We start from the raw sequence: 27,905 nt of genomic DNA, 5'->3' as shown, positions 1-27,905 counted from the left end.
GCGGGAGGAACCGAGGGGAGGGCGTGAGGCGCGAGACGCCGGCAACCTCGCTCGGGCCCAAGTCACCGCCCGCGTCCCCGGCTGAGGCGGCCGCAGGGGCCGGCGTCGAGGGCGTGGCGGCCCCGGGCGGAGGGGGGGGTCTGTCCGCCCCAGGCGGTGCTCGTCACCCCCGGGCCTCTCCCCTCGAGTGCACAGGTGAGTGTCCCCTTCGCAGGGCGGGGCCGGCGCGCGGCCGCCGGGAGCAGGTTTGCAGCAGCGCTGGCTGATGGATGGATGCCCAGGACCCTTGAAAGTTAAAGCAGCCGCAGCCGCAGCAGCAGGCGCCCAGAGCTGCCCAGACCCCTTAGACGCTGCTAAGGGCCAGCCCCCTGGTCCCCAGGGTCTTCCCCGGACGCAAAGGGGTGACATCCTACAAAACACCCCTCGCCCCCAAGTCCTTCCTCCTCCGCCACCAATTTCTCCCTCAACTGCACGACTTTTTGAAAGATGGCAGGCCCAACCTGCCCCCGAGGGCAGGAAAGGTGTGGCCAGTGAAACAGGGACGGCAGCAGGTGGAAGCCCCAGTCTCCTCCCCCCCACCCTCCCCCAGGATGCAGGAATAATCATCCGTGCATCTCTGCTTCCCTGGCTTCTGGAAACTTGTGACCGCCTCCTGAACCGACGCGCTTTCAATAGCGGTCTGTTTCCAGGTTGCCCGGTTCCAGCTTCCGTGCGAAATCTCATCATCTCCTCAGGGGATTAAGATTGTAGCAGCTCACGTCCGTGTTTCAGATTCAAACTTGGATTATTTAGAGCGATGTTGTAGTGTAGGGTTTAAAACCAAAAAAATACTCACGTCCCCCTACTGAAAGCTATCTAGTACAACACATTTACTTGAACTTTTCGTAGAAATCTTTCATCTACTGTTTGGCCAGAGAAGTAATTTCATCTGTATCTGTAATTAGAGATTACTTAAAAGTCTTATTCTGAGAACTTGGTGTGGCACACATTTATACTCTCCACACTTGGGAGGCTAGCCTGGACCACATAACAAGGCCCTGTCAAAAAATAAAAAAAACAAAAACCTATTGTTTTATCACTAAGCCATTGCCTCTGGTCCAATATATCAAACTGTAAAACGATATTTGCTTCTGTGTGATGGTTCAGCAGGTAGATGCTGCAAAGCTGACCACTGGAGTTCCTGGATCCGGGGAACCCACGTGGTGGAAGGAGAGAACCAATTCCTGCAGGTTGTCCTCTGACCTCCACGTGAGTGTTGCTGTGGCCACAGGCAAACACGTACATTAAATAAGTAAATATAGTCCAGCAAAATACTGGGGGTCTGGCTCGGCTGTTAAGAGCACTTACTGCTCTTGCAGAGGACTGAGATCGGATTCCCAGCATCCATATGACAGCTCGCAAGAGTCTATAACTCCAGGTCCAGGTGATCCCAACCCTCTTCTTACCTCTGAGGGCTCATACACATTCCTGATGCACATACACACACACACACAGGCACACACATACAGGCAAATAAAAAGCCAGAATAAATTAAAAAATATATCAAGTCTCAGCGTCTAGATGTTTATGCAGCATGCAGAGTTGTTCTTTTTGATTGGGATTTTATCTTAGCAGTCTGATAGACTTTGGATGTAGGAGGGTTATGAAAAAATTAAAATTAGTGTCCTATTAGTCTTTGTTACAGCTTTACTTTTTACTTCATTGGCAACCAGTTTCCAAGAGAAGAGGTTTTAGTGCTTTTGGGAAACACGGGAGTTTTTCTTTACTATTCAATTGTGATACATTTTTAAGGTTTTAAAACCTTGTAGTCTTAGGCTAACAAATGAGAAGCAATGCTGTATGATGTTACAGGGAATGTGGATCCAAAAATGGGGAAAGGCGTGAAAAACAGTGTGACTTAGAACTCCATTCATCTGACCCTGTGTGGTGGCTGCTGGCTTTAATGTTCAGAAGCATTTGACTTAGCTTCAAAAACCTACAGAAAGCTCAACTCTGCCTGGAGCGATGTAGCTCCGTGGTAAAGTGCTTGAGGTCCTAGGTTCAATCCCCAGTATGAGAACAGGAAAAAAGAAATCCTTCAGCCATCGAGTTGAGGGTGCATCGCCCTGGAGTGAAGTGATTATGTTCAGGGAGGATGAGTTATCTGCAGCAGAGCAAGTAGCATCAGTTGCTCTCCAAAGCCCTGCCAATCATCACTTTCATTCTGGTCTTTCTCATACTAGTAGGTAGAGCAGGAACATCAATGATGATGATAGGAACAGTTACAGACTAGCAATAAAGTGGTGTGACTTTGGGTCCTGAAAACACTCAAAATACAGAAATGTCATTTTTAAGTTTTTCAAGGTTTATTTTATGTGCATGAATGTTTCATCTGCTTGTATGTATATGTACCACATGCATGCCTGGTGCCCTCAGAAGAAGATATTGGATATCCTGGAATTATTGATGGTTGTGAGCTCCCATGTGGGTTCAGGGAACTGAACCCAGGTCTTCTGCAAGAGCAAGTGCCATCTCTCTAGCCCCAGAAATATAACTTTTTAAAAGATTTATTTATTTATTTATTTATTTATTTTTTTGGTTTTTTCGAGACAGGGTTTCTCTGTGTAGCTTTGCGCCTTTCCTGGAGCTCACTTGGTAGCCCAGGCTGGCCTCGAACTCACAAAGATCCGCCTGTCTCTGCCTCCCAAGTGCTGGGATTAAAGGCGTGCGCCACCACGCCCGGCTAAGATTTATTTATTTTTAATTATGTCTGTGTGTGAGTATATGCACATGAGCACAGGTATCTGTGGAGACCAGAAGAGGACATTGGATCCCCTGGAGCTGGAGTTGCAGGTAGTTATAAGCCAACTCTGGTCCTCTGCAAAAGCAATACATGCTGTTAACTGCTAAGCTGTCTTTCTAGCCTCCAAAATCTAATCTTTATAACCTATTTTACACTAACCTTCCACCAATTTTATTATGCCGATTTTTGTTTGTCATTACTACTTAAAAAAAAAAAAAAAGGTAGAATTCTACCTGTCAATGATTGATAAGAAGGAATGGAAGATAGAGGAATCATGGTAGACTTCAGAACCCTGATGTTGGCAGTCCTGAATGTTCTTTTGGAAAATTTAGTCTAAATTAGAAATTCAAATGAAGTACACATTTGCTTCTGGTGTTTTTGTAGGCATTTTGCTCATTTTTAAAAAAAAGAATCTGGCTAAGATATTAAAATGTATCCCAAGTTGGGAAACTTAATATTTTTTAAAAGTTCTAGGGGAGAAAGAATTCACCTTTCCCTAATGAGCTGAAATTGCTTGGCATCCAGCCCTGGTGGATTAGTTTTGTCCCAAGGCTGGTGCAGCAGAGCAGATGGCCATGACCCTTGGAGCTTTCCCACTCATTTAATGTTTTCTGTGAAGAAACCATTTGCCAGAAGCCAGCCAGGGCTAGAGCAGCTCTGGAGATGTTGCTAAGCCAGCATTGGCTCAGGTGGAGGTTGCAACAATTCCTGTATCAGGAATAGAACCTCTGGGCTGTGAAAGGATCCCAGGGTCTCCTAGTGCCAGGCGAGGGCTATAGCACTGAGCCCTAGCCCCGCCTTCCTGCTGTTTGCTCATGGCCTTAATGAAACCTCCTAAGTAGCTGCTAGGTTACCATACGTGATGTCCATGCATATCTCTCTTTTCAATTTTAACTGCATTTAGAATGCCAGGAAATTCTGAAGTGATTGGCCGTGTTGACTTCAAAACAAAAACAACAAAAAGCCTCGTGTGTGTTTTTAGCAAGATAGCCAACATCTGTCAAGTAATGGCTGATACCATATGCGTTGCGTTGTGACAGATAGGGCTGGTGGCGTCTTTCTGTTAAATCTGTTTTCACACTAGACGCAGATATCTAGATGAGTGGCTGCTCAGGAGCTCAGTTTACGGATAAACCCTCCCTGCTTTTCTCGAGGTCATACAAACTTGGTGATCTCTCAGAGGGTTGTTTTGTTGTTGGTTTTTTACCCCTCCATATTATGACTTAAATATCATTTCTACCAACAGATCTGATGCTACCTGGGTCCTTCCAACCAACAAGGAAACCCATGCTTGTTTTAAAAGAATTACTTAACATTGGTCATGTGCAAAGCATTATTCTGAATATGAACATTTATTTCTCCCAACGTCTTTATTGAGTAAAGTTTATTATTATTATCTCTGTTTTGTACTTGAGGAACCAGGGAGAGGCAGGCAGGTTTGGTGAGATGGTTCAAGGGGTAGAGGCACTTGCTGCCAAGCCTAACATGGCCAGAGTCCCATCCACATGGGAGGAGAGAATGGACTCCCAAAAGTTGTCCTCTGACTTCCACATGCACACCATGGCACATACCAGCACACACGCATGCGTAAAAACACAAATACATAAAGAGATAATAGAAAAAACAAAAACAAAAACAAAAACCTAAACCCACCAGAAATAGTTAGGTAAGATAGGTAGAGTATCTGTGGGGGCCAGAGTTCCAGGGTTGAAGGTCTGAAGGTGGATCCTGGCCCTTTCTGGAGACACTCAAGGATGGCTCAGACATGTTCATAGTTAGGTGTATTTCCACAGTCTGCCCTTTTTAAGAATATAAATGTGTAAGTCTCATAACAAAATTACTTCCTGATAATCTAAAGCCTTTGATCTGGGCTTGGTGGCATAGGCCTGTAATCCCGGCTAATGGAGAAGCTGAGGCTGGAGGATCAAAAGTTCAAGGCCTGCCTAGGCTAAAGTGGGTATTCGGAGCCAGGCTGGACAACTTAATGAGACCATGCCTCCCTGTCTCAAAATACAGGAAAAAGAGGTCTGGAAAGCAATGCAGTGGTAGAGCACTTGCCTAGTGTGTGGTAGGCCCTGGGTTCAACCCTTAGTGCCACAACAAATAAGTCATTTTGAAGGAAAAATCACTATTGTGGCCATTATTAGGATGATTAATGAAATTTGAGTAGAGACTAAAATAGATAATACTATTACATCATTGTTAAATGGATGGGGTTTGCTACTGTGTAAGAAACTGATCTGGCTCCCACATGCTGATTTGGGAGTATATTGCTATACTTTACTTTTTTTTGTTTTTGTTTTTGGTTTTTGGTTTTTCTAGACAGGGTTTCTCTGTGTAGCTTTGTGCCTTTCCTGGGACTCACTTGGTAGCCCAGGCTGGCCTCGAACTCACAGAGATCCACCTGGCTCTGCCTCCCAAGTGCTGGGATTAAAGGTGTGCGCCACCACTGCCCGGCCTTACTTTTTAATAGTATATAGAGAGAATGATAAAGTTAAAAGGCAGTCTGGTACCTATATGTAAAGATGTGTTGGTTTTGTTGTTGTTTGGTTTGGTTTGGTTTGGTTTTTATGTGCATTGGTGTTTTGCCATGGTGTTGGGTCCCCTGGAACTATAGTTACAGACAGGTGTGAGCTGCCATATGGGTGCTGGGAATTGAACCTGGGTCCTCGGGAAGAGCAGTCAGTGCTCTTAACCCCTGAGCCATCTCTTTTGGATTTTTGAGGCAGAGTTTTTCTATATAGCTCTGGCTGCCCTTGAACTCAGAGATCCACCCGCCTCTGTCTCCTGAGTGCTGGGATTAAAGCTTTGTGTCACTACCCCCAGCTAAAATGTGTTGTTGTTGTTTTCAGAGATAGTATCTCACTCTGTAACCCAGGCAGGACTGGAACTCACTATGTAATCCAGGCTGACCTCAAACTCATAGCAGTCCTCCTATCCCAGGCTCTGGAGTACTGAGATTATAGACATGAGCTATCATGCCTAAGCCCATTTCTATCATTTATTTTTGAAATTATATCAAAAGAAAGTCACCCCAAATTGAAGGTAGAAAAACAGGAAATGAATGAATAACATTCTAGGTCAAGCCAAAGATTGTTTCCTATGCTCTATTTTTATTTTAATCTTTGTCATATTGGAGGAAGAACCTTGAAACAAAGTAATAATTATCAAAAGTAGACTGGAGACTAGGGCTGTAGTCCAATAGTAGAGTATGGGCTTAGCATTATCAAGGCCATGGGTTTGATCCTTAGTGCTGCACATATGTAGGCAGAAAATAGGCTGGCTTTCTTCCCCCTGTCCCTTTCCTGAAGGAGCTCTGCCTGCCTGGAACTGGTCTAGAACTCACTCCCTGTGTAACCAGACTAGCCTAGAACTCATGGAGATCCACCAGCCTCTGTCTGCCAAGTGCTGGGGTTAAAGACATGGGCTACCACGTCCATCTTTCTCACAACTTCTTTATTTTGGGGGGGGGTGTCTTTATTTTTTTTCCCCCTGAGACAGGGTTTCTCTGTGTAACAGCTCTAATTATGTTGGAACTCACTCTGTAGTTCACTCAAACTCACAGAGATTCGCCTGCCTCTGCCTCCTCAAGGCCGTACGCCGCCATGACCACCTGGCATCTGACATCTTTAAAGTGGGGGAATAAATAAAAAAAATAAATGGGGGATTACAAACAAACAAACAGTTAATGCCTCTAATAGATCAGCCACAAAGAAAGCCCACTTTTATACTCAGGTTAAACTAGGTCGGTAGCTAAACACCTTTACCAGCTTTCCAGCATTTCTCTTCCTGACGTCGTGCACACATGCCTGGTGCCTGCCTGCACCCCATTCTTTGCCTGCTATGTCCTCCACAGCTGTTTTAGGGGCCCATCTCTAATTCCTGACAGAACTGAATTTTCTTCTGTCATTGAGGATGTGCCAGTGACCTGGAGACATGACATGAAGCTCAGTGCTGTCTCCTGGTGTTGGGCAGCCTTTACTAAGCAGCTGTGAGTTGGAAACTGGCAGGCCCTGGAAACTGGAAGGCGTGGGCACTCTGGAGTGGTTTGTAAGCAGCTGTATAACCTTAGAACAGAGAAGGGAGCGAAGGACGATGAGAACCCAGGCCCTCCCTGATGAAAGCCATAGTGAGACATTCTCCTTGGGTAGTTGGGGGGAGGGCGACTCCCCTCAGACCAAAATGTTCTCACACAGCAATGAAAAGAATCAGCTAAAAATGACTGTCTGACCTGGGGGCCACCAAGGGGCAGCTCAGAAGCTCTTGGGGACATGGTATACTTTCCAGACTTCCATTTTGTGCAGTGCACAGTCAGCCATCATTTCCCCATGGCTTTGAGGCCGTCCTTCATGGCTTAGGAGCAGTTGTATGAAATACACCATGGTACTGGCACATGGGGGACCCAGAGAAGCAGGAAACCAAGTTGGGAACTAAGAACGTAAAGGACCTAGAGTGGGCAGCGCTGAAACCACAGAGACCCAAGTGTAAAGAGTGACCGCCTTCAGGGAGAGACTGCCGTGAAGGAAGGGGCATCGAGGGTGACTGCAGAAGGTGGTTTCCGATGCTTAGGAGGCCTTTCTTGTCAGTAGTGAGGGGAGTTGAAGCCAAGAGAGAAGGGCAGCTGCCTGGCAGACAAAACCCTGGAGAGAGTGGAGTGGAGGAGATAAGCTAGGTGAGCCCACCCTGCAGGGAGTGGGTAGAAGAGGAGAGGTGGGTGACGGACAGCAAGGTGGGGATGGTGGGGATGCAACATGAACGGGCTTATGTGCCGAGGTGGATGCAATGGATAGTATGGCAGACAGTTGGATGAGGCCCTGTTGGGGAATGTGACTGCATGGCCCTACAGGAGACTCTACTCTGGTGTCTCCCAGTGCCTGGCGGTAGGTGCCCAGAATATTGACAGAAACAAGTATAGAGATGCAGTTTTTTTTTGTTTTGTTTTTTTAAGATTTATTTATTTATTATGTATACATTGTTCTGTCTGTACATATCCCCACAGGCCAGAAGAGGGCACCAGATCTCATTACAGATGGTTGTGAGCCACCATGTGGTTGCTGGGAATTGAACTCAGGACCTTTGGAAGAGCAAGCAGTGCTCTTAACCTCTGAGCCATCTCTCCAGCCCGAGATGCAGTTTTTTAAGGTCTCTTGAGTGGTATAGAATAATGGGAAACTCCGCTATTTTTATCCCATAGTTAACAACCAGTAGGAAATGTATCCTATGTAAGCAATGTATCTGCAGCCTGTGTCCTTTGAAATGAAAGGGGAACTCACAAGTGCAGTCGTAATAATCATGATCACTCAGTGTCTCTGTCACTCATGTGTTTTCTTTAGTTCCAGGTCATCAGCTTGAAACATGTCGTGTCCAAAGGGACACTGCATGATGAGTGTGGTGTGGTTCCCTGAAGAACCAGACACAGGCAGATTCTGCCCCAGTGTTTTACAGAGGGACAGTGCCAGCTCGAGGCCTCTGACTTCAAGTGCACAATGTCTAAAAGTTCAAAAGTGTGTCCTCTGGATTGTCTTCCAGCTTTAGTAGTGTGTTTACACACTTGTAGTGTGTGTCCACAAACACCTTATAGAGGGAACTCAGGGACCTAAGCAACTTAATTATTTGAGAGTCTGCCCAGAAAAACCCCCGACTGGTTACGAAAGGCAGAGCCTCACAGACAGCACTTCAGGGTGCAGATGGCGAGCAGACCGTGTGGGTGTGATTCTGCTGGGCCACTTCCAGTGTTTTCCACCTAAAACCCAAAACAAATATGTGAAGGCCGCTCTGGCTCCCACTTTGCCTCGCTCTGCTTGTAAACTAAAGTACATATTGACGCGCTCATGTCACATCATCCTCTTCATCCCGTTTTCACTAGGAAGTGCTTGCTTTTTTGCTTCTTCATATTTCATTGCCCCATAAAATCTGCTATGCAAATCAGATTTGTAGATAGAAAATTTCATTTGTGAGAGCTGGAGCTGACTTAGATGCTGATTGATCTTTCCTGGATAAAGTCGTTTTGCTTGATGAATTGCTGTCTTGAGAAATAGATTGACTGAACATGATAAGGCCTTCAGTTTTTTTCTCTGTTGTTTTCCTTTTTTTTTAAAGCAGTAAGTGTCTGGCAGATATCCTAGAACTTTACCCACAGAGAAGATGCTACGAGACACCATGAAGTCTTGGAATGATAGCCAGTCAGATCTCTGTAGCAGCGACCAGGAGGAGGAAGAGGAGATGGTCTTCGGTGAAAATGAAGACGACTTGGAAGAGATGATGGATCTGAGCGACCTGCCCACCTCACTTTTTGCTTGTGGTGTCCATGAAGCAGTGTTTGAGGTCCCAGAGCAGAAGGTAGGCACGCCCCGAGTCCCTGCGCTCTCTCTATGGGAAGCATAGATAGCTTTGGGCAGACAGGTCTGAGGGCCCGTGACATGAAATAACACGGTATGTGCCACACAGGACCACTCCCTGTATCTTAGGAGAGTCTCCGTCTACCACTGACAGGTGTGCTTCAGAGCCCGTCCTCCCGCTCCACTTGAGAAGCATTGGCTTCTAGTGAACTCTGCAATCGAGACTCATTAAATGTGCTTTTTATTCATTCATTGAGTTTTGAAGAAAAGCTTTTTGTTTTGTTTTGTTTTTTTGGTTTTTCTTTTTTTTTTTTGTTTTTTTTTTTTTTTTTGGTTTTTTTTTTTTGGTTTTTCGAGACAGGGTTTCTCTGTGTAGCTTTGCGCCTTTCCTGGAGTTCACTTGGTAGCCCAGGCTGGCCTCGAACTCACAGAGATCCGCCTGGCTCTGCCTCCCAAGTGCTGGGATTAAAGGCGTGCGCCACCAACGCCCGGCTTTTTTTTGGTTTTTCAAGACAGGGTTTCTCTGTGTAGTTTTGTGCCTTTCCTGGAACTCACTCTGTAGACCAGGCTGGCCTCGAACTCCCAGAGATCCACCTGCCTCTGCCTCCCGAGTGCTGGGATTAAAGGCATGTGCCACCACCACCCCGCCGAAGTAAAGCTTTTTTAACATTTTGCTTGAAGAAATTAAATATACATAATGTGATTCATTAGCAATTTTGTTTGTGTATATAATATGTTTCTGCCATATACATCCTGTCCTCCTCTCCTGTGCCTTTCCTACCTCCACTGAATCCTCCTTTACCCAACAAATACTGCTATTGTTTGAGACAAGGTCTTGCTTTGCAGCCCAGGCTGGCCTGGGACTTGCTGTGCGACTCAGGCTGGCCTGGGATAGGCTGTATGGTTCAGACTGGCCTGGGATAGGCTGTGTGGCTCAGGCTGGCCTGGAATAGGCTGTGTGGTTCAGGCTGGCCTGGGATAGGCTGTGTGGCTCAGGCTGGCCTGGGATTTGCTGTGTGGCTCAGGCTAGCCTGGGATAGGCTGTGAGGCTCACGCTGGCCTGGGATTTGCTGTGTGGTTCAGGCTGGCCTGGGATAGGCTGTGTGGCTCAGGCTGGCCTGGGATAGGCTGTGTGGCTCAGGCTGGCCTGGGATTTGCTGTGTGGTTCAGGCTGGCCTGGGATAGGCTGTATGGTTCAGGCTGGCCTGGGATTTGCTCTGTGGCTCAGGCTGGCCTAGGATTTGCTGTGTGGTTCAGGCTGACCTATAATTGGCTGTGTGACTTAGGCTGACCTGGAATGGGCTGTGTGGCTCAGGCTGGCCTGGAACTTCCAGTGATCTCTCAGCTCTAACTCCTGAATACTGAGATATGTCACAGGGATATGTCACCATTCCCAGCCTCCAAGCACATGATTTTTTTGCCTGGCTTTCTCCTTATGCATTCACTAAAGAAGGAATTCAGAGGCAGGCAGTGGTGGCATTCGCCTTTAATCCCAGCTCTAGGGAAGCAGAGGCAGGGGGATCTCTGTGAGTTCAGGGCCAGTCTGGGCTACAGAGTGAGTTCCAGGAAAGGTACAAAGCTATACAGAGAAACCCTGTCTCGAAAAACCGAGAGAGAGAGAGAGAGAGAGAGAGAGAGAGAGAGAGAGAGAGAGAGAAAGAGAGAGAGAGAGAGAGGGAATTTCATAAGGAATTCAGCTTTTTTGGGGGGCTTATTGCAAGTAGGCTATTAGGTAATTATTAGCACATTGTTAATATTTCTGGTATTACTTTCTACATTCATAAAAGCCTACATACCTATCTTCCCTTCTCTTTTCCTCTCTTCTCTTCTCTTCTCTTCTCTTTTCCTCTTCCCTTCTCCTCTTCTCTTCTCTCTTCCTGGCATAGTCTCACTGTGGTCTAGGCTGACATCTGGGCAATCCTCCTCAGCCTCCTGAGCACTGGATAGAAACCACCACTCCTAACTTGGTCAATAAATGTTACTATGTACATAAAGAATTTTCCTTTCAGTGACACCCATTCTCACTCTATAGCTCAGGCTGGACTTCCTTTAGTGTCTTTTGGGACAGAGCTGGATACATGCTCAAACACCTGTAGTGTAAGGCTCCATGCCGGTTAGGTTGAGGGATAGAGTGCAAATTACACAGCTTTTGAGTCATGGGTATACAGTCCTGTAGTGGGGCTGATGGATCAGTTACAAAGTGGAAAGTTAGTCCCTCTAGGAACATTGGAAGTACATCGAGGTTTCAGCAGACACATTCACAGCCAGGTTCAGTAAGTCTCTAGGAAGGGCATGTGGCATTGGGGAAGAGCTGTGAGAATTAGAATTTTAGCAGAGAAAACGAAGGAAGTTTTAGCCAGAGGAAACCAGATATACTAAGAAACCTAATTAGGACAGTGCATGGCAGGAGAGAGTAAAAAGCATTCTGTATGGTTGACACACAGGCAATAAGTACCCAAGTCAACAACACGTGGCTGGGAGGTGGATGTTGGGCCATCCTGTGAAGCACCCTGATGCCAAGTGGAAGAGCTGGCCCTTCTGCAGAATGTGGTCGCTACAGCTTCTGAGCAAAGGGCAGCAATCCAAACAGTCCTGGGCATATGAGTGGGGTGGGGGGAGCGGCTCAGGGGTCCTGCCTGAAGGTGAGAGCCTATGCGGCAGGGACTGGCCAGCATGGTCATCGCAAAGGGGTTTCTTTGCAAGTTGTTTTATTTCACAAATGCTGTTTCCTCACCCAGTTCAGCCACAGTTTAAAAACCTGAAATCATCCATCCCGCTTTTCTCATCTGTTTAAGAGCTCTGAATTTCATGTTAGAGACAATTTATTTGTTATTGTAAGAAAGCACAGGTATTAACCCAGCCTTTTGTATCTCAGTGGATGTAGCATCCCAGAGTTCATTCACTGGTGGAAAATGTTCTGTTAAGAAATTGTATCTAGCACTACACATGTACAAGTTTAATCCCAGCACATGGGAGGCAGAGACAGGTGGGTCTCTGTGAGTTGGAGGCCACCCTGGTCTACATAGTGAGTTCCAGGCTAGCCATAAGGACTGCATAGTGAGACCCTGTCTTAGAAAAGGACAGAGGAGAAAAAAAGAATAAGTTGTTTCTATACTGAATATTACAGATCTTTGTCATTCCTAAGGAATACAGTATAAAAACTGTTTACATTGAATTCCGTGTAGATCATGGAGAAGTGGGCTAACAAACGGAGAAGTATGCCGGTTCTTTGCAAAAACTGCCCTGTTTATATCCAGCAGTTACTATACAAGCATTTTGGAATCTGAGAGGATCTTAGGACCACTTTATCCTAAAATCACAGTTGCAAGGATTCTTTGGGGACAGTGAGATGGATCGCTGGGAAAAGGTGCCTGCCGCTCAGTGATGCAAGCCTGACAGCCTCCCTAGAAACCCACAGGAAGGTGGAAGGAGAGCACGGATGCCACACAGTTCTGAGACCTCCACCCATACACCCACTCATGCACACAAGTAATAATAAATGCACATTTTAAGTTTTAAAGAGATTTATTGGGAGGAACTTCACACAGTAAATCTACTTCCATTTTTTTCCCACACATGGCCTGGGAAGGTTGTGACTCCATGAAAAATTGAGTTCTTGTTGGTTTTCTTTTGTTCTTCTTTTTCTTTTTAAGTTTTATTTGTATGGATCTCCAAAGAAACCAGATGAGGGTGTTAGATCCCTTGGAACTGGTGTTGTAGATGGTTGTGAGCTACCTACAATGTAGATGTTGGAAAATGAATCCTGGTCCTCTGCAAGAGCAGCAAATATTCTCCACCACAGAGCCATCTCTTCAGCCCTGGTTTTCTTTCTTTTTTTCCTTTTTTTAAATTTTGTTTTTTAGAGACAGAGTTTCTCTATAACAGCCCAGATAGTCATGGAACTCACTTTGTTGACCAGAATGGCCTCGGACTCAGATCCACCTGCCTCTTCAGAGTGCTGGACTAAAGGTGTGCACCACCACCACCTGGCTGTGTGTAGCCCAGTGTCTTAGGGTTCCTATTGCTGTGATGAAACGCCATGGCAAAAGCAACTTGGAGACAAAATGGTTTATTTGGCTCACACTTCCACATCACTGTTCATTGGAGGAAGTCAGGACAGGAACTCAAACACAGCAGGAACCTGGAGGCAGGAGCTGATGCAAGCTACCTCACCTCGCCGGATCCTCAGCTGGTCTTGTTTCCTCAGACTGGAGGCCTCTGAGTCCTCATCCAGAATGGGTCTCAGCAAACTGCTGCTCAAAAGCCTGAATGCTTAACGAGGCCAAATGCTTCTAGTTTCTGGTCCTTACGCCTTATTTATCTTTCTGCCTCACTCCCTGGGATTAAAGGCCTGAGTCACCATGCTTGTATCCTTGAACACATGGATTTCTGCCTCTGGAATGCTAGGATTAAAGGTGTGTGCTACCTCTGCCTATCCTAAGTATCTAGTGGCTGTTCTGTTCTCTGACCCCAGATAAGTTTATCAGGGTACACAATATTTTGGGGAACAAAATACCACCATAGGCAGGGCTGATGATGTGTCCGCCACAAGCTGGGTTTGTGCCCAAGTATGGCCAAAAGCTGACCACGTTAGATGGGGACTTGGGTGGATGGCAACTTCAGGGACGAGAGCTGCGTACTAGCCACCAAAAATGCAGAACTGGGCTTTTTGGTGCCTTTCCTTGGTTTGGAGACTCTGAGTGGGCAGAGTTTGGAGAGGGAGGGAAACAAGAATAGGGCTTTCTGGACCAAGCAGGAGTGAGCTGGAGGTTCCAACTGAACAGTAGGTAGGTAAAGATGACCTTGAGCTTGTGATCCTCTTGCCTCTGCCTCCTGAGTACATGCTGGGAGTATAAGGGTGTACCAGCATGCCCTGTTTTCTGTGATGCTGGGGATGGAACCTGAGGCTTCATGCATGCCCTGTACAAACTAAGCCACATGCCAAGCACCTCACCAGTGGTTTGGTTTGGTTTGGTCTCTCTATATAGCCCTGGCTGTCCTGGAACTCACTATGTAGATCAGGCTGGCCTCGAACTCACCTGCCTCTTCCTCCTGAGTGCTGGGAAGCATGTGCCACCATGCCCAGCTCTCATCAGTGTTACTTAAAGATAGTACACATGTGGGGTGGGAGGGGGATGTAACCCTGAGAAAATAAACCATAAAAGGAAACTAAAGGCAAGGCTATCTCCTTGCTTCTGTGGATTTTCACACACACCATCTTTTTTTTTTTTTTTTTTTTTTTTTTTGGTTTTTCGAGACAGGGTTTTCTGTGTTGTTTTGGTGCCTGTCCTGGATCTCACTTTGTAGACCAGGCTGGCCTCAAACTCACAGAGATCCACCTGGCTCTGCCTCCCAAGTGCTGGAATTAAAGGTGTGCACCACACAGCCCAGCTAGTGTTTTATTCTTCTTTAACACATTTGGATTTCCCCAATGTCGTTAATTGCTTGTTTGTTGTTTTTAACACCAAGTTTTCCCTTTTTTCAAATTTTTTTAATTAAAAAAAAAAATCTTTACTTCTGCAAGCCACAGGAAAATGAAGTGGAAATTCAACTGTTTATGACAAGCTAATAGCTGGAAGAAGCTGAGGGCCTTCCAGAGGAGTAAGCCAAATCTCAGGAAGTATTTGGTGTTATTCAGCTTCTAATGTATCAGCTGTTCTCTACTATGAATTTCATGTGTGCTCATAACCTCTCCAAGAACTTTTAACCTTTAAATACCTTAGTGGTATTTATACTGACATTATAGACTCTTTAACATTTTACCTAACCATTTTTTTTTTTTTTTTTTTTGATTTTTTGAGACAGGGTTTCTCTGTGTAGCTTTGCGCCTTTCCTGGAACTCACTTGGTAGCCCAGGCTGGCCTCGAACTCACAGAGATCCGCCTGCCTCTGCCTCCCGAGTGCTGGGATTAAAGGCATGCGCCACCACTGCCCGGCTTACCTAACCATTTTTAAGAATGTAGTTTTGAGCACATAAATTCCCTTTTCCTGATATAGCAACCCATTTTAGCTTAGTTGACCTCCTCCTTTATCTTTCCCCTTTTGGGTTGTAAAAGAAAGCCTGACAGTCACTGCCTGAGGAAAACTCTTGTCTGCCTTTTTGACCCTGTTAAGAATTCAAGCCTGGGGATCTTGCTTTAGCTAGAGCACTGCTATTGCATGGGTATATAACTGTAAACCTCAGAGAAGGGGAGAGGATTTTGACTAGAGAACTAGATGGAGAACTAGAAGAATGAGATGGAAGATGAGGAAGAGCCAGATGGGGAAGAACAAGATAAGAAAGACCAAGATGGACCAAAACTAAGATGAGAGAATTAAGTTAGAACTCAGAGGGGACAGCAGATAAAGGTAGAGAGAAATCAGGCAAGAAAGGAGCTAAGCATGAGAGCAGAATAGAAGCTGATTAGAGAGACTCAGAAAAATAAAGGGAATAAATCAAAGGTTTTGTGTATGTAGATTTAATAGAGAACCCCTCAGATTACCCCACGCCGTAGCCTCCTCCCCAGGACTTTGGGAGAAATCTCCTCAAGGCAGCCCCCCCCCAGGAAATTTTGATCCTTTACATTTATTTAGGGGTGGAACATATTCCATCCAGAGTCTGTGGGCTGTTTCTACCATGTGGGTCAGGGGTCAAACTCCCTGGGGTCGTCAGGATTCCTGGCCCACTGAGCCATCTCCTAGCCACCAACTTTCCTTTTCTTAAAATAGGAAACAGATTGAGCATGAGTTTGAAAATTTAATACATTTTTTCCTAATGTGTACCTTAGGTCTGTGTGTTGTAGTGGACTCAGTCAATGTTAATGCAGAGTGAAGTTTGGTATATATGTATGTGGGGTGTGTGTGTGTGTGTGTGTGTGTGTGTGTGTGTGTGCTTGTGGGTATATGTGCATGCATGAGGAGGACAGATGTTAATGTCAGGTGTCTCTTACTGAACCTAGAGCTCACTGATTCGACTAGTCTAACTCTCCAGCTCCTGTCTCCCCTTAAGCACTAGGATTACAGGCCATCATGCCTGCTCAGCTTCTTATATGGGTCCAGGGTATCTAAGCACTGGTTATCACACTTGAATGCCAAGTGTCCACTGAGGCATCTCCCCAGCCTCAGAGAATTAGTCTAGGATGTTGCTGGAGGGCTTCTCTCCAGGTTCCCCAAGCCCCGCAGTCCCACAATTCACTTATAAAATGATCACTCAGACGCTTATATCACTTATAAACTGTATGGCCGTGGCAGGCTTTTTGTTAATTGTTCTTTTATCTTAAATTAACCCATTTCTATAAATCTATACCTTGCCACGTGGCTGGTGGCTTACCGGCATCTTCACACGCTGCTTCTCCTGGCGGTGGCTGCAGTGTCTCTCCCCTCAGCCTTCCGCTTCCCAGAATTCTCCTCTCTCCTTGTCCCACCTACTTCCTGCCTGGTCACTGGCCATCAGTGTTTTATTTATATAGAACAATATCCACAGCACTTCCCCTTTTTTCCTTTTTTTTTTTAAAAAAGGAAGGTTTTAACTTTAACATGGCAAAATTATATATAACAAAACAATTACCGAGCAAGAATTATAGTTACAATATTAAAGAAGATGTCCTATCTATCTTATATTTGTGAGTTTAAGGTTTTATATCTAACTTATCTTTTATCATAACTGAGGAAATTACAACTATCTAGTTTTCAACCACATCAAAGACCTGAGAAGGAACATAATGGTACCTGAGAAATGGTAGATGGATGCAAGCAACTTTTGGGAATCTTGCAAAAGTAGACCAAGACAGCTGGCAGCCTGGACAGTCACCTAATGTTTCTCAGCATTGTTGGTGCATTCAGATTGGCTACAGGCCTAGAATATCTGACAGACCATTTTCAGAAGCAGGAATTTTGAGAGACCATCTTACCCTGTCTTGGCAGAGTACAGTGGTCGCTTTCCTTGTGTCCCGCTTGTCCAGAAAGGACAGCATTGCATTTGTACTGTCAGCCATCAAGGCAAGGGCAGTTCTTTGCCCAGTAGGCCATTTTGTGCCAAAAAGACAAACTTCCAAATGGAAATGTCTTAGAAGCCCAACATTTTCTCGGGATCAATTGGTGCAGCCAGGAGCAATTGTGTCTCACATCAACAGAATTTTAAGTTATTTAAATGCCATATTCTCTAGGTCTATGAAGTGTTTGAAGATTACCTATCTATCTGAAATATATCTATGTATACCTAGAAGACTTAACTAACATGGCTACAAATATGATTATCATAGATGACTGATTATTAATCTATTTTTTAATTATCCATTACAATTTTAAATGAGTTACATAAACATAATACCTCAAACAAGAATAGAAATACATATATACAGTATAACAAAATTAACTTCAAGTTTGTATCAATAAACTAAAATCTATACCAATGTAAAACATTTTAAACAAGTTGTTCTTTAAAAGTAGATTCATTAATCTACCCTTTTATCTTATCATCTCTCTATCTTCCTATATATTTATATCATATCCCCTTTTCTTTTTTAGAAAGAGATCAAATTTATAACCAACCTGTTTTAAATAAAAATATTGGTTTTTCTCTGTCCCACACCAGAGGGCTCTTCTGATTTGGGACGCAAGAATCTCTTAACCATTTATTTTTTAATATGTCTGGGTTTAGAGGGGAGTGAGCCAATTCCACCTCTAAAGCCAGCTTGGTATATTTGGGAATTTGGGCGTAGCATCTCTTACTACTTCCTGCTGGAGGGGGGCGCTGTATCTTATGGGGATACAAAGAAAATTTTAGGCCTATGGGGTAGTCCTTGAGGCTGTATTGTATGAACCAGTTGCCTTGAAATCGCTCTGGATGTTGGATCATCTGGGCCATGGTGTCATCGGAGACCTTTCAGGGGGTCTTGGCTGGTGAAACCTGATGTATCTTAATCTGGAACAAATCCACAGCCTCTGGCTTTCTGTGGAAACAAAAGCAGAACCTCTTTTCCAAAGCAACATATCCTTAAATCTAAATTTTGAAGTCAAGGTACCTTTAAAATATACATTTTGGCATAACTCAACAGCTTTTGCAATCAAATGTTTTTCTTCAGTTACAAATATCAAAGACAACATAATCCAGATTCTCTGTGTGGTAGCCATCTTTACGTGGCTTATTTATCTTAATTTATCTTTTTTTGTCTCTTTTAAGCCTTCATATTGTGAATCTATTGCTTTAAACTGTAGTATTTTAAGACTGAAACGGCGCTGTGGCTGCTGGCTCTGCCCATTTCAGCTTCCCAACACGGTGGCTGTACGCTTTCTGCCAGTTTTGTGAGTCATTAAGTCTCAGAAATAGTGGGTCTAAGCTTTTATCAAAGCAGCGTGTAGCCCAGAAACCTCTTTTTTTTTTTTTTTAATACTAGTAAAGACTAAATCTACTACACAGGGTAATGTGCCGCTGGCAGACGCCTCATTTCCGCCATACTGCTGGTCAAACACACACGCCAGGAACCCGCCAGTGTCCAAACTTGCATTTTGCCGCATCTAGCTGCCCGTATGAGACAAGAAGCAGGAACCTGGTTTTGGCTCTGTTTAGAATTGGTTATTAAATATTGTCAGGTTTAAGGTGGAAACTCGAGCCGTTGGGCGCCATTTGTTGCTGGAGGGCTTCTCTCCAGGTTCCCCAAGCCCCGCAGTCCCACAATTCACTTATAAAATGATCACTCAGACGCTTATATCACTTATAAACTGTATGGCCGTGGCAGGCTTTTTGTTAATTGTTCTTTTATCTTAAATTAACCCATTTCTATAAATCTATACCTTGCCACGTGGCTGGTGGCTTACCGGCATCTTCACACGCTGCTTCTCCTGGCGGTGGCTGCAGTGTCTCTCCCCTCAGCCTTCCGCTTCCCAGAATTCTCCTCTCTCCTTGTCCCACCTACTTCCTGCCTGGTCACTGGCCATCAGTGTTTTATTTATATAGAACAATATCCACAGCACTAGGAGGCCTGGCTGGTATGAAATGTCATGTGTCCCTTTGTATACAGAATATCTATCTGTTGATGTTTGAGTGGTTTTCTTGTGGTGATGGGGCATGTGAAGGCAGGTCTGTCTGACCCCCAGTCCTGTTTTTGATGGGGACACTCAACATGACCAAGTACAGAGCAGCAGCTGGATTGAATACTCAGGTCATCGGGGAAGGCAGCAAGCACCTTTACCCATGAGCTATCTGCTGCCCCATGGGTAGTGGCTGAGGACAGATGGTATAGGCTGCCCAGGAAGCAGGCTGAGTGGCAAGTAAGAATCTGTTCTGAAATGAGGGTGTTCTAACCCCAATTCTTTTATAGTCTGTATAACCAAAAACACTACTAAAACTTGTTTACTATTTGAATTTATTTATCTATTTTTTTCCCAAGACAGAGTTTCTCTGTGTAAGAGCCTCACAGAAATCTGCCCCCCCCCCCGCTAGGATTTAAGCCATGCACTACCACTGCCCAGCTTAACATTTGAAGATTTTAAAGGCCAATCTAATAATTCCAGCATTCAGGAGCAGGTGAGTTTCAGACCAGCCAGGACGACATAGTGAGAGACACTCTCAGGACAAGACAGTGAGTGGGAAATTGGCTTTATTTGCATGCACACATCACACGCACATCGCGTGTACACATGCTGCTTCTGACACGTTCCTAAAGCTTAAGGATACAGAGAAGTCCAAAGCAGAAGTTAGGAAGCTGCCAGGCCTGCTGGTACCTGTTACCAGTTCTCAGAGCTGGAGGTAGGAGAACCAGGAGTTCAAGGCTGTCTTCAGCTACTAGCAAGTTAGAGGCCGACCTGGACTTCAGGAGAGCCGAGTCTCGAAAATAAAAATAAAAGACAAAAGGTGGGAGTGATTTCTCTGTGTTTTATTGTGCGTACATGCTGGGGGAGGTGTTCAGGTTCTAAGAGGAAGCAGTCGCCCAGTGTGTCCGACTTAAGCAGCAGACAAATGCCTAGCACTGTGAAGAAAGCAAATGCCAGAGATGTTCCTTCAACAGAGGAGCCGCACGGCTGGGTACGTAGGTGGCCGTGCTCCTGTTCTGTGTGGAGACGTGTGCCGCTTAGACATCCTGTTTATTTTATGACCTTTGAAGCTGCAGTATTTAACACAGCTAGCCGTTTCCAGTCAGTGCAGACTGCAGGTGGAGTCTGCACAAGTCACACGATATCCACTCCGAATACCTTTGAGAAAGGGGCTTTTTATGGAGAAATGTAGTGCACTACCCAGGGAGTGTCACCGGCCACCTCTCTTCAGCAGGCTTCCTGTTAATGGAGTATTTGTTCTTTCGTCCCCCTTGTCTCCGCCTCGCAGGAGAGGTTCGAAGCTCTGTTCACCCTCTATGATGACCAGGTCACGTTCCAGTTGTTCAAGAGCTTCCGCAGAGTGCGGATCAACTTCAGCAAGCCCGAGGCTGCGGCGAGAGCTCGGATAGAGCTCCACGAGAGTGACTTCCATGGCCAGAAGCTGAAGCTGTACTTCGCACAGGTACTGCGTGCCGTGTCGCGGCTGCGTGCCGTGCGGAGCGGCTGGGCGCCCCGCGGCTGCCTCTCCATCACAGCTCTGCAGTTCTCCCTCCAGCCGTGGGTCAGAGGTTTGTGAGTCAGCGTTCCTGCGAGCAGACGATGGAATATTTTCTCTTACTTTACCCATACACAAGTTCCTCTATCTTAGGAGCATAGTAAGCCTGCTGTCTTTGTTTGCTGAGACTAATAGTTAAAGGATTCATTTTTCTGGCAGCTTTGCTCGACTGAGGTTCTGTGAGGGTTAAGCCCTGGCACTTGAGGTTAGTGGATTAAATGTTCTCTGCATCTAAAATGGCACTTAGGATGTGTCATCCATGGGAGAACAGAGAGGAAAATCTTCAAGGGCCATCAAGAGGGCTCAGTGGGTAAAGGTACTTGCCACTAAGCTTGAGGACCTGAGTTTGATCCCTGGAACACATACATACATAATGGAAAGAGAGAGCTGACCTGTGACCTCTGACTGCCACACAAGCAAGTTTATCTCTTCTAAGACTGGAAGTTAGTGTGTTAGTCACTATTCTACCATAGTACTATCCCACTGAGTTAGTTAGGGTTACTGTTACTGTGATGAAACACTATGACCAAAAGCAACCTGGAGACAAAAAGGTTTATTTGGTTTACATATCACCTTCCATTGAGGGAAGCCTAGGCAAGAACTCAACCTGGGCAGGAACCTGGAAGCAGGGTACAGTGGCCATGGGGATGCAGCTCACTGGCTTGCTCTTCATGGCTTGTTCAGCGTGCTTTCTTAGAGAATCCAGGACCACTAGCCCAGGGTGGTACTACCCACAATAGGCAGGGCCCTCCGCATCAATCACTAAGTAAGGAAATGCTCTACAGGCCTAAGCCCAGTCTTAGGGAGGCAGCTTCTCAGTTGAGGTTCCCTTCTCTCAGTGATGAAAGCTGTGGCAAGTGACAGAAAACGAGCCAGCACACCCTCTGTGACCCATTCCTGGGGTAATCAGCTGCAGAGGAAAAAAGTCTGGGCTCATGGTTTGGAGGTTTCAGTCCATAGAGGATCGTCCCTTTTCCTTTGGACCTGCGGTGGGGGCAGCTCATGAAGGCAGAGCAAAGCTGTTCACCTCCTTCATGGAAACAGGAAGAATAAGGGGCTGGGGTCCCACTGTGCCTTAGAGTACGAGCCCAGTGACTAATGACCTCCCTGCCTCCTAAAGGCGCCCCTCAGGGGAGCAAGCCTCTGCCACACAGACCCTGAGGAACACTTAGAGCCGGATCACAGCCGTGGTTCCTGCTGTGCATTTCTTTGACCATCTGTCTCTACATGTATTCTTTCACTCAACCCCTGTCCATCAAGGATCCAGTGTGTGTGGCCTGGTGCAGTGAGCCAGGTGAACCCAGTCCTGGAAGATCACAGATGTTTTAGAGACATGTTTAGTCACCCCTCTAAGAAAGTAGCAGTTACCATAAAGATGACAAATGAAGAAAAGGAAGATGCGTTTGCAGAGTGCTGGTGACCCTGTCCTTCCCTGCAGGTGCAGGTGTCCGGGGAGGCTCGGGACAAGTCCTACTTACTGCCACCACAGCCCACCAAGCAGTTCCTCATCTCCCCTCCAGCCTCCCCGCCAGTGGGGTGGAAGCAAAGTGAGGATGCCATGCCTGTGATCAACTATGACTTACTCTGTGCTGTCTCCAAGCTGGGGCCAGGTAACGGGTTCTGCTTTGCTCTTACCATCTGTCCCCGGGAGCTTTGTGTGTCAGAGACCACGTTCAGTAGGCTGTGGAGGCCAGCAACAGTGGCACTGCCCGGTGGACACTGCAGTCACACCAGTCTGGGTCCACGCTCTAACTGCATTTCCCAGTGCTGCGGTCCTCAGCCAGTTGCCGATGAGCCCGAGTTACCTGAGCATGGTTAGGTGGTAAGTGCAGCATGGTAATTTTCACTGTTAGTGATTCAGCTGGGATTTGACACAGGCGGCTAGAGAACACTGGCTGCTTTCTCTCTGCAATCCAGCACTATGCAGATGGCGGCTGCTCTGTGTTATTTAGTGACGGCCACCTGTCACGCCTTCCAAAGTTTTTCTTTATTTTTTCTTTTTCGTTTCTTACTTTCCTTCTCTACTTGTCTCTCTCATCGCCTTAACAGTATGAGGAGCTGATTCCCCCGTTAAGGACAGTGTGTCTCTTCAGGGGAATTCAAAGGCATCTGAGAAAGAGCTTTATGCTTGTGGACATTTGAACTCACTCTTTCAATGTCAGGTCCTACACTAGAGACTGCAGCCTGGAGCCTAGCCAGTTCCCCCCATGGGACCCAAAACCTTTACGAATGTAACTAACCCACCTTAGTTATTTGTAGAGAAGCAATTAGCATTTATATTAATGTTTTAATTAGTATTTATGTAATCTAATCAATAGATTCCCATCTTAGTGAGCACAAAGCCAAAGTAAGCAAAGAATAGAAGAGAAAGCTTTATCACTTGTAGGAAGATACAGGAGCTGTTTCCAAAGCCAGGCCCTCCCCGATGAAGGAAGCTGGTGTATATTCATATAGTGGCAGGCCCATTCCTGAGCATGTTCACTGTAGAGTTATGGATATTAACATGTTGTTCAGGATGTGGTCGTGAATAAGGGTAGTTTCAGGGTGTGCTAACAGAATTCTGTCCTGAAGGTGCCTGCGTGCTTAGCAGCCATGCTTGGATCTTAACTTCAGGGCCCAGGACATTTTTTTTAAATGGAATTTCTGTGGTGGCACTTACCTTTAACAACCCTTCGGAGGCAGAGGCAGGCAGTCACTAGGAGTTCCAGGCCAGCCTGTGTGGAGACCCACAGAGGTTTCCTAGTGAGAACTTACTCAGGGTCTAAGAATCTGAGTTTGCTTTACCCAGCAGGGCTGCATAAGGGGATGAGCTGACCACGGGCATGGTTACCAGGTGTTTGGAAGGGTCTATGCTTGGCTGTGTGGTGTGCTTTGATCTTGCAAGGGGGAGTCTTTTGCCCCGACCCTTGGCATTGTTATTATTTGAATAAACGGAAGAGGCCGTTGGATAGTGATCCAGGCCCTCCCAAGGCTATCCTATGTTCTGTCTTTCCTCTCATCCTCTAGGTGTCTTTCTACCTAATATTTCTTTCTTTCTTTTTTTTTTTTTTTTTCCTCCTGAGACAGGTTTTCTCTGTGTAGTTTTGTGCCTTTCCTGGAACTAACTTTGTAGACCAGGCTGGCCTCGAACTCACAGAGAGCCGCCTGCCTCTGCCTTCCAAGTGCTGGGATTAAAGGCGTGCGCCACCACCGCCCAGCCTCTACCTAATATTTCTTATCCCTCTCTCCTCCTCCTAAGAACCCTTGAGAAGGTGGGAGCTGGCCTCCCACAAGCCTGTCTGCATAGTGAGACCCCATAGAGAGGGGGGAAAAAAGGAAATTTCTTAATCCCAAACACGATAAGCCTCCAGTGAAGGATAGATAGGTTTTACAGACTGTAAGCCACAAACACACTGAGTCAGTACATGCTTACAATCTTAGCACTTGGGAGATAGAAGCAGAAAAATCAGAGTTCAAGGCCAGCCTCAGCTACAGCAGCAAGTTTCTGACTGGCCCAGATTTCATGAGACTCAGTCTCAAAAAATGAAAAATAAAAAAATCAGCAGCTGTTAAATGAATTAGTGCAAGAGGAAGTTGGGAGATAAAAGAAATGAATTCCTTCCACTGGCAGTAAGTCTCTTTGCTTGCTTACCTTGGCAGGGGAGAAATATGAACTGCACGCAGGAACCGAGTCCACCCCCAGCGTGGTGGTACACGTCTGTGAAAGCGAAACGGAAGAGGAAGAAGATGCAAAAAACCCCAAACAGAAAATCACGCAGACTCGGCGCCCAGAGGCCCCCACGGCCGCGCTGAGTGAGCAGCTGGACTGTGCACTGTGAGCCCTGCCGCCGCATCTGTGCTGCTGCTGCTGCTGCTGCTGCTGCACCTGTGCTTCCTGATGCTGCCGCTGCACCTGCTGTGGAGCGCAGCCAGGAGATGCCGCTGCATCCATCGGGCAGCCAGGCCAGCCTTGCCAGGCCGGAACGTGGGGTGAAGTAGCAGATGTGGCCAGCTGTTTGAAATTTTGAACAATATTCTAAATGGCACTTTACGCGACAAGGTTAGCCCCCACTGTGTGGCACCTGACTCCTCCCCCAGAAACCTTAGTTCCCCTGAACGTGTAGATCGTTGGGTACCAAAGGCCAGAACTAGAATCACCAGTGCACTACCATTTTTACAGATTTAAAAATTAGTCTTACAATTTCAGTAATTTGGTGTGGGTATTTTTGTACTGGTGTGGTAGTGTCTAACAAATACATTGAGCAAAGGCTGAATGTTACTCATTGTACATGACTTTTTTTGTTAGATATGAAATCATGTGTAGAAGTCATTTTTCTCCAGTATTTTTCCACTAGCCTTGGGAATGAAATGCCAACTGGATGAGATTGTCAGCTCCACACGGCATGCACAGATGTGCTCTTGGCTCTCAATATCCCTCTCGCAGTTGGTGGAGGTGGTGCACAGAACCCTGCCCCCAGGGCAGCCCTCCCAGGTAAGCCTGGGCTCTGCAAGCAGACTGTGTCACCGGAAGCTTGGCTGCTGATGACAAGGAGTTGCAGCCTGGGGAGGAACAGCAGCTCTTCAGGTAATCTCCTGGCCATCCTGATGCTGGCCTGTCACTGCTGGAGTTGTCCTGCCTTGTGTGGAGACTTGGGGATGCTAGTCACAGTCTTCAATTTTAGAAAATAATAAGACTTTCTGAAGACCACTTTAAATCGGGAGGAGTTGTTTCTTTCTCTTTTTTGTTTGTTTGTTTGTTTGAAGACAGGGTTTCACTTTGTAGCCCAGGCTGGCCTTGAGCCCAAGACTGTTCTCCTTCCTCAGCCTCTTGAGTCCTGGGATTGAAGGTATTAGGCACTGGGTGCAGTTCCTGCTTCCCTTTTTAATGAAATTTTCCACCTTAGCTTGCAGTTGACATTTATATAGAATTGCTTCTTGCACATGTCAATGCAGCATCACTAGCGTGCTGGGGCTGCAGTCCCTCTGGAAGAATGCCCTCCTGCCCAGGAGTGCCCTGCTCCAGGTGGGTCAGCTGGCCCCACCCTCTCACTGTGCTTTCTTAATACATGGCACGTATGCAGAGCTGGCTGGTGTACATGAAGGGACTAGACATAGAACTAAGAAACGAACACAGCAGCTACTGTAAAGAAGAGAAATGGAGAGGTTGAAGCCATGATGGCTGTGTTCTTTGGGTGACATGTTAGGGCTGAGTGTCTTTTGTGGTAGAATTGATTTCTGAAGATTTAAACTGTATTACACGCACACACAAATGTCTTCTAACTTGTTGAAACAGGGTCTCATATAGTCCTGGTTGACATCAAACTTGCTATGGTCTCAAGGATGACCTTGGACTCTGCTCCTGCCTCTGTCTCCTAAGTGCTAGGATCTCAGGCAAGCACCACCACACCTAACAACAGCAACACCAGAGGAGTTGTCCTTGCCCTCCGACTCTCGGCCCTCAGATGCCAATCTGTTCGTGTTTGCCATTGGGAAACTCGGTGTGGATTCCATTGAAGGTTGCGATTCCTTCCACACTGGTTGTCGGCTCCAGATCGTCATCTGTCGGGCTAACTGAGAGGCTCTGCTCTGCACCCACCTTGACTTGGCAGTTCTGAGCTCAGCAGTTTGCTTCTTTTGGTTGCAGGACAGACCCTAGCTGCCAGCAAGCAGGTAGATTTTCAGCAGTTGGGAAGTTTTTGTGTTCCCCATTATACAATAGAAATTCTCTCCAATTTTCTAAGTGATCAAAACCCAATTTTTAAGTTTGTCTTGGCTTTCATTTTCTAGCTGCCAATTAAAGAAAAAAATGTTTTAAAGAACATCTCCTTTTTTCTTTTTTCTCAAGACAGGGTTTCTCTGTTTTAGCTCTGGCTGTCCTGGAACTCTGTAGACCAGGCTGGCCTCGAACTCACTGAGATCCACCTGCCTTTGCCTCCTGAGTGCTGGAATTAAAAGTGTGTTCCACCACACCTGGCCTATTCCTTTTTTATTTAAGTGAAGAAGTACAAACTACTCATCTCTAGATTTTTTGAGAGTATTAAATTGTGTGTATGTATGGGGCTGTGTGCAAGGATAAGGGAACTCATTTAAACTTTCCTGGATAGCAAATGTTAATATTTTCCTCTTGTCTGGTATAATATTCCCATAAGACAAACTCTAGAAGAAAAAATACCCATCCATTTTGCTGTTGTTATTGTTGTTTTTGTTTTTCAAGACAGGGTTTCTCTGTGTAGTTTTAGTGCCTGTGCTGGATCTCGCTCTGTAGACCAGGCTGGCCTCAAACTCACAGAGATCCACCTGGCTCTGCCTCCTAAGTGCTGGGATTAAAGGCGTGCGCCATCACTGCCCAGCCCCCACCACCACCTGGCCCCCATCCACTTTTAATGAAATCAATGAGAATATCTAGGACTCTGTTTTTAAGCTCTTTCTATGCCCAGTTAATACAGCCATTTCTTAGCAAGTGAGTCCCATTCTTTTCGCTTGTTTATGAAAAGGTCTCAAGTAGCGAAAGCAGCTAGTCTCAAATTCACTGTGTGGCCAAGGATGATCTTGAATTCCTGATCCTACTGCACTCGCCTCCAAAACCCAGGATTACAGATGTTACAAATGTGTACCAGAGCACACAGCTTATCCTTTATCTTCTTTCCAGTTCTCATAGTAGATTTATGTACATTTTTTCTTTCAAATTGAAATCTTGTTTTGTTTTGTTTTGTTTTTGGCTTTTGGAGACAAGGTTTCTCTGTGTAGCCCTGGCTGTCCTGGAACTCACTCTGTAGACCAGGCTGGCCTTGAACTCACAGAGATCCGCCTGTTTCTTCATTCACAGTGCTGGGATTAAAGGTATGCACCACCACACCTGGCTGAATTTTTTCTTTTTTCTTTTTTTCTTTTTTTCTTTTTTGGTTTTTCGAAACAGGGTTTCTCTGTGTAGCTTTGCGCCTTTCCTGGAACTCACTCTGTAGACCAGGCTGGCCTGGAACTCACAGAGATCTGCCTGCCTCTGCCTCCCGAGTGCTGGAATTAAAGGCATGTGCCACCACCACCCGGCTGAATTATTTCTTAGAAATAATTCTACTAGGGGATTCTAGCATCCCCCTTTTGAGATCCTTGGGAGCTCTTTCTCACTTTTCCTTTCTACAGACTGCAATCCATTCTACAGAAAGAAACTCTAAAAGTAACCATGATTTCTTCAGAATCAGAACCTCTTTGTGGGAATCAAACTATGAAGAATGTAAGGAAA

The 27,905-nt window shown here is 45.9% G+C and overlaps 1 protein-coding gene across 3 annotated transcripts; it reads left to right on the top strand.

The window, feature by feature from the left end:
- On the top strand, positions 1–26,484 carry Rcan3 (RCAN family member 3). 3 transcript variants are annotated; one of them, XM_037203067.1, is made up of 6 exons: positions 1–195; positions 1,147–1,248; positions 8,885–9,121; positions 20,420–20,593; positions 22,125–22,296; positions 24,326–26,484. In XM_037203067.1, the coding sequence occupies exons 3-6, from the start codon at positions 8,927–8,929 to the stop codon at positions 24,502–24,504; spliced, it is 720 nt and encodes a 239-aa protein (XP_037058962.1). In that variant the 5' UTR covers positions 1–195; positions 1,147–1,248; positions 8,885–8,926; the 3' UTR covers positions 24,505–26,484. The 3 variants fall into 3 exon arrangements, with proteins under 3 accessions (XP_037058962.1, XP_028731290.1, XP_028731292.1); XM_028875457.2 differs by lacking the exon at positions 1,147–1,248; XM_028875459.2 differs by lacking the exon at positions 1,147–1,248 and having other exon boundaries at positions 8,882–9,121.
- The last annotated feature ends 1,421 nt before the right edge of the window (positions 26,485–27,905 follow it).

The sequence above is a fragment of the Peromyscus leucopus genome, chromosome 2 (genome assembly GCF_004664715.2).
Source record: "Peromyscus leucopus breed LL Stock chromosome 2, UCI_PerLeu_2.1, whole genome shotgun sequence".
NCBI lineage: Eukaryota > Metazoa > Chordata > Mammalia > Rodentia > Cricetidae > Peromyscus > Peromyscus leucopus.
This window is presented reverse-complemented; position numbering and strand designations above follow the sequence as displayed.

Bases quoted from the DNA above. Each gene is read 5' to 3' on its own strand.
- Rcan3 (XM_028875457.2), top strand. From the start codon at position 8,927: ATGCTACGAGACACCATGAAGTCTTGGAATGATAGCCAGTCAGATCTC. The intron at 9,122-20,419 runs GTAGGCACGCCC...TCCGCCTCGCAG, and splicing joins TTGAGGTCCCAGAGCAGAAG to GAGAGGTTCGAAGCTCTGTT. The intron at 20,594-22,124 runs GTACTGCGTGCC...CCTTCCCTGCAG, and splicing joins TGAAGCTGTACTTCGCACAG to GTGCAGGTGTCCGGGGAGGC.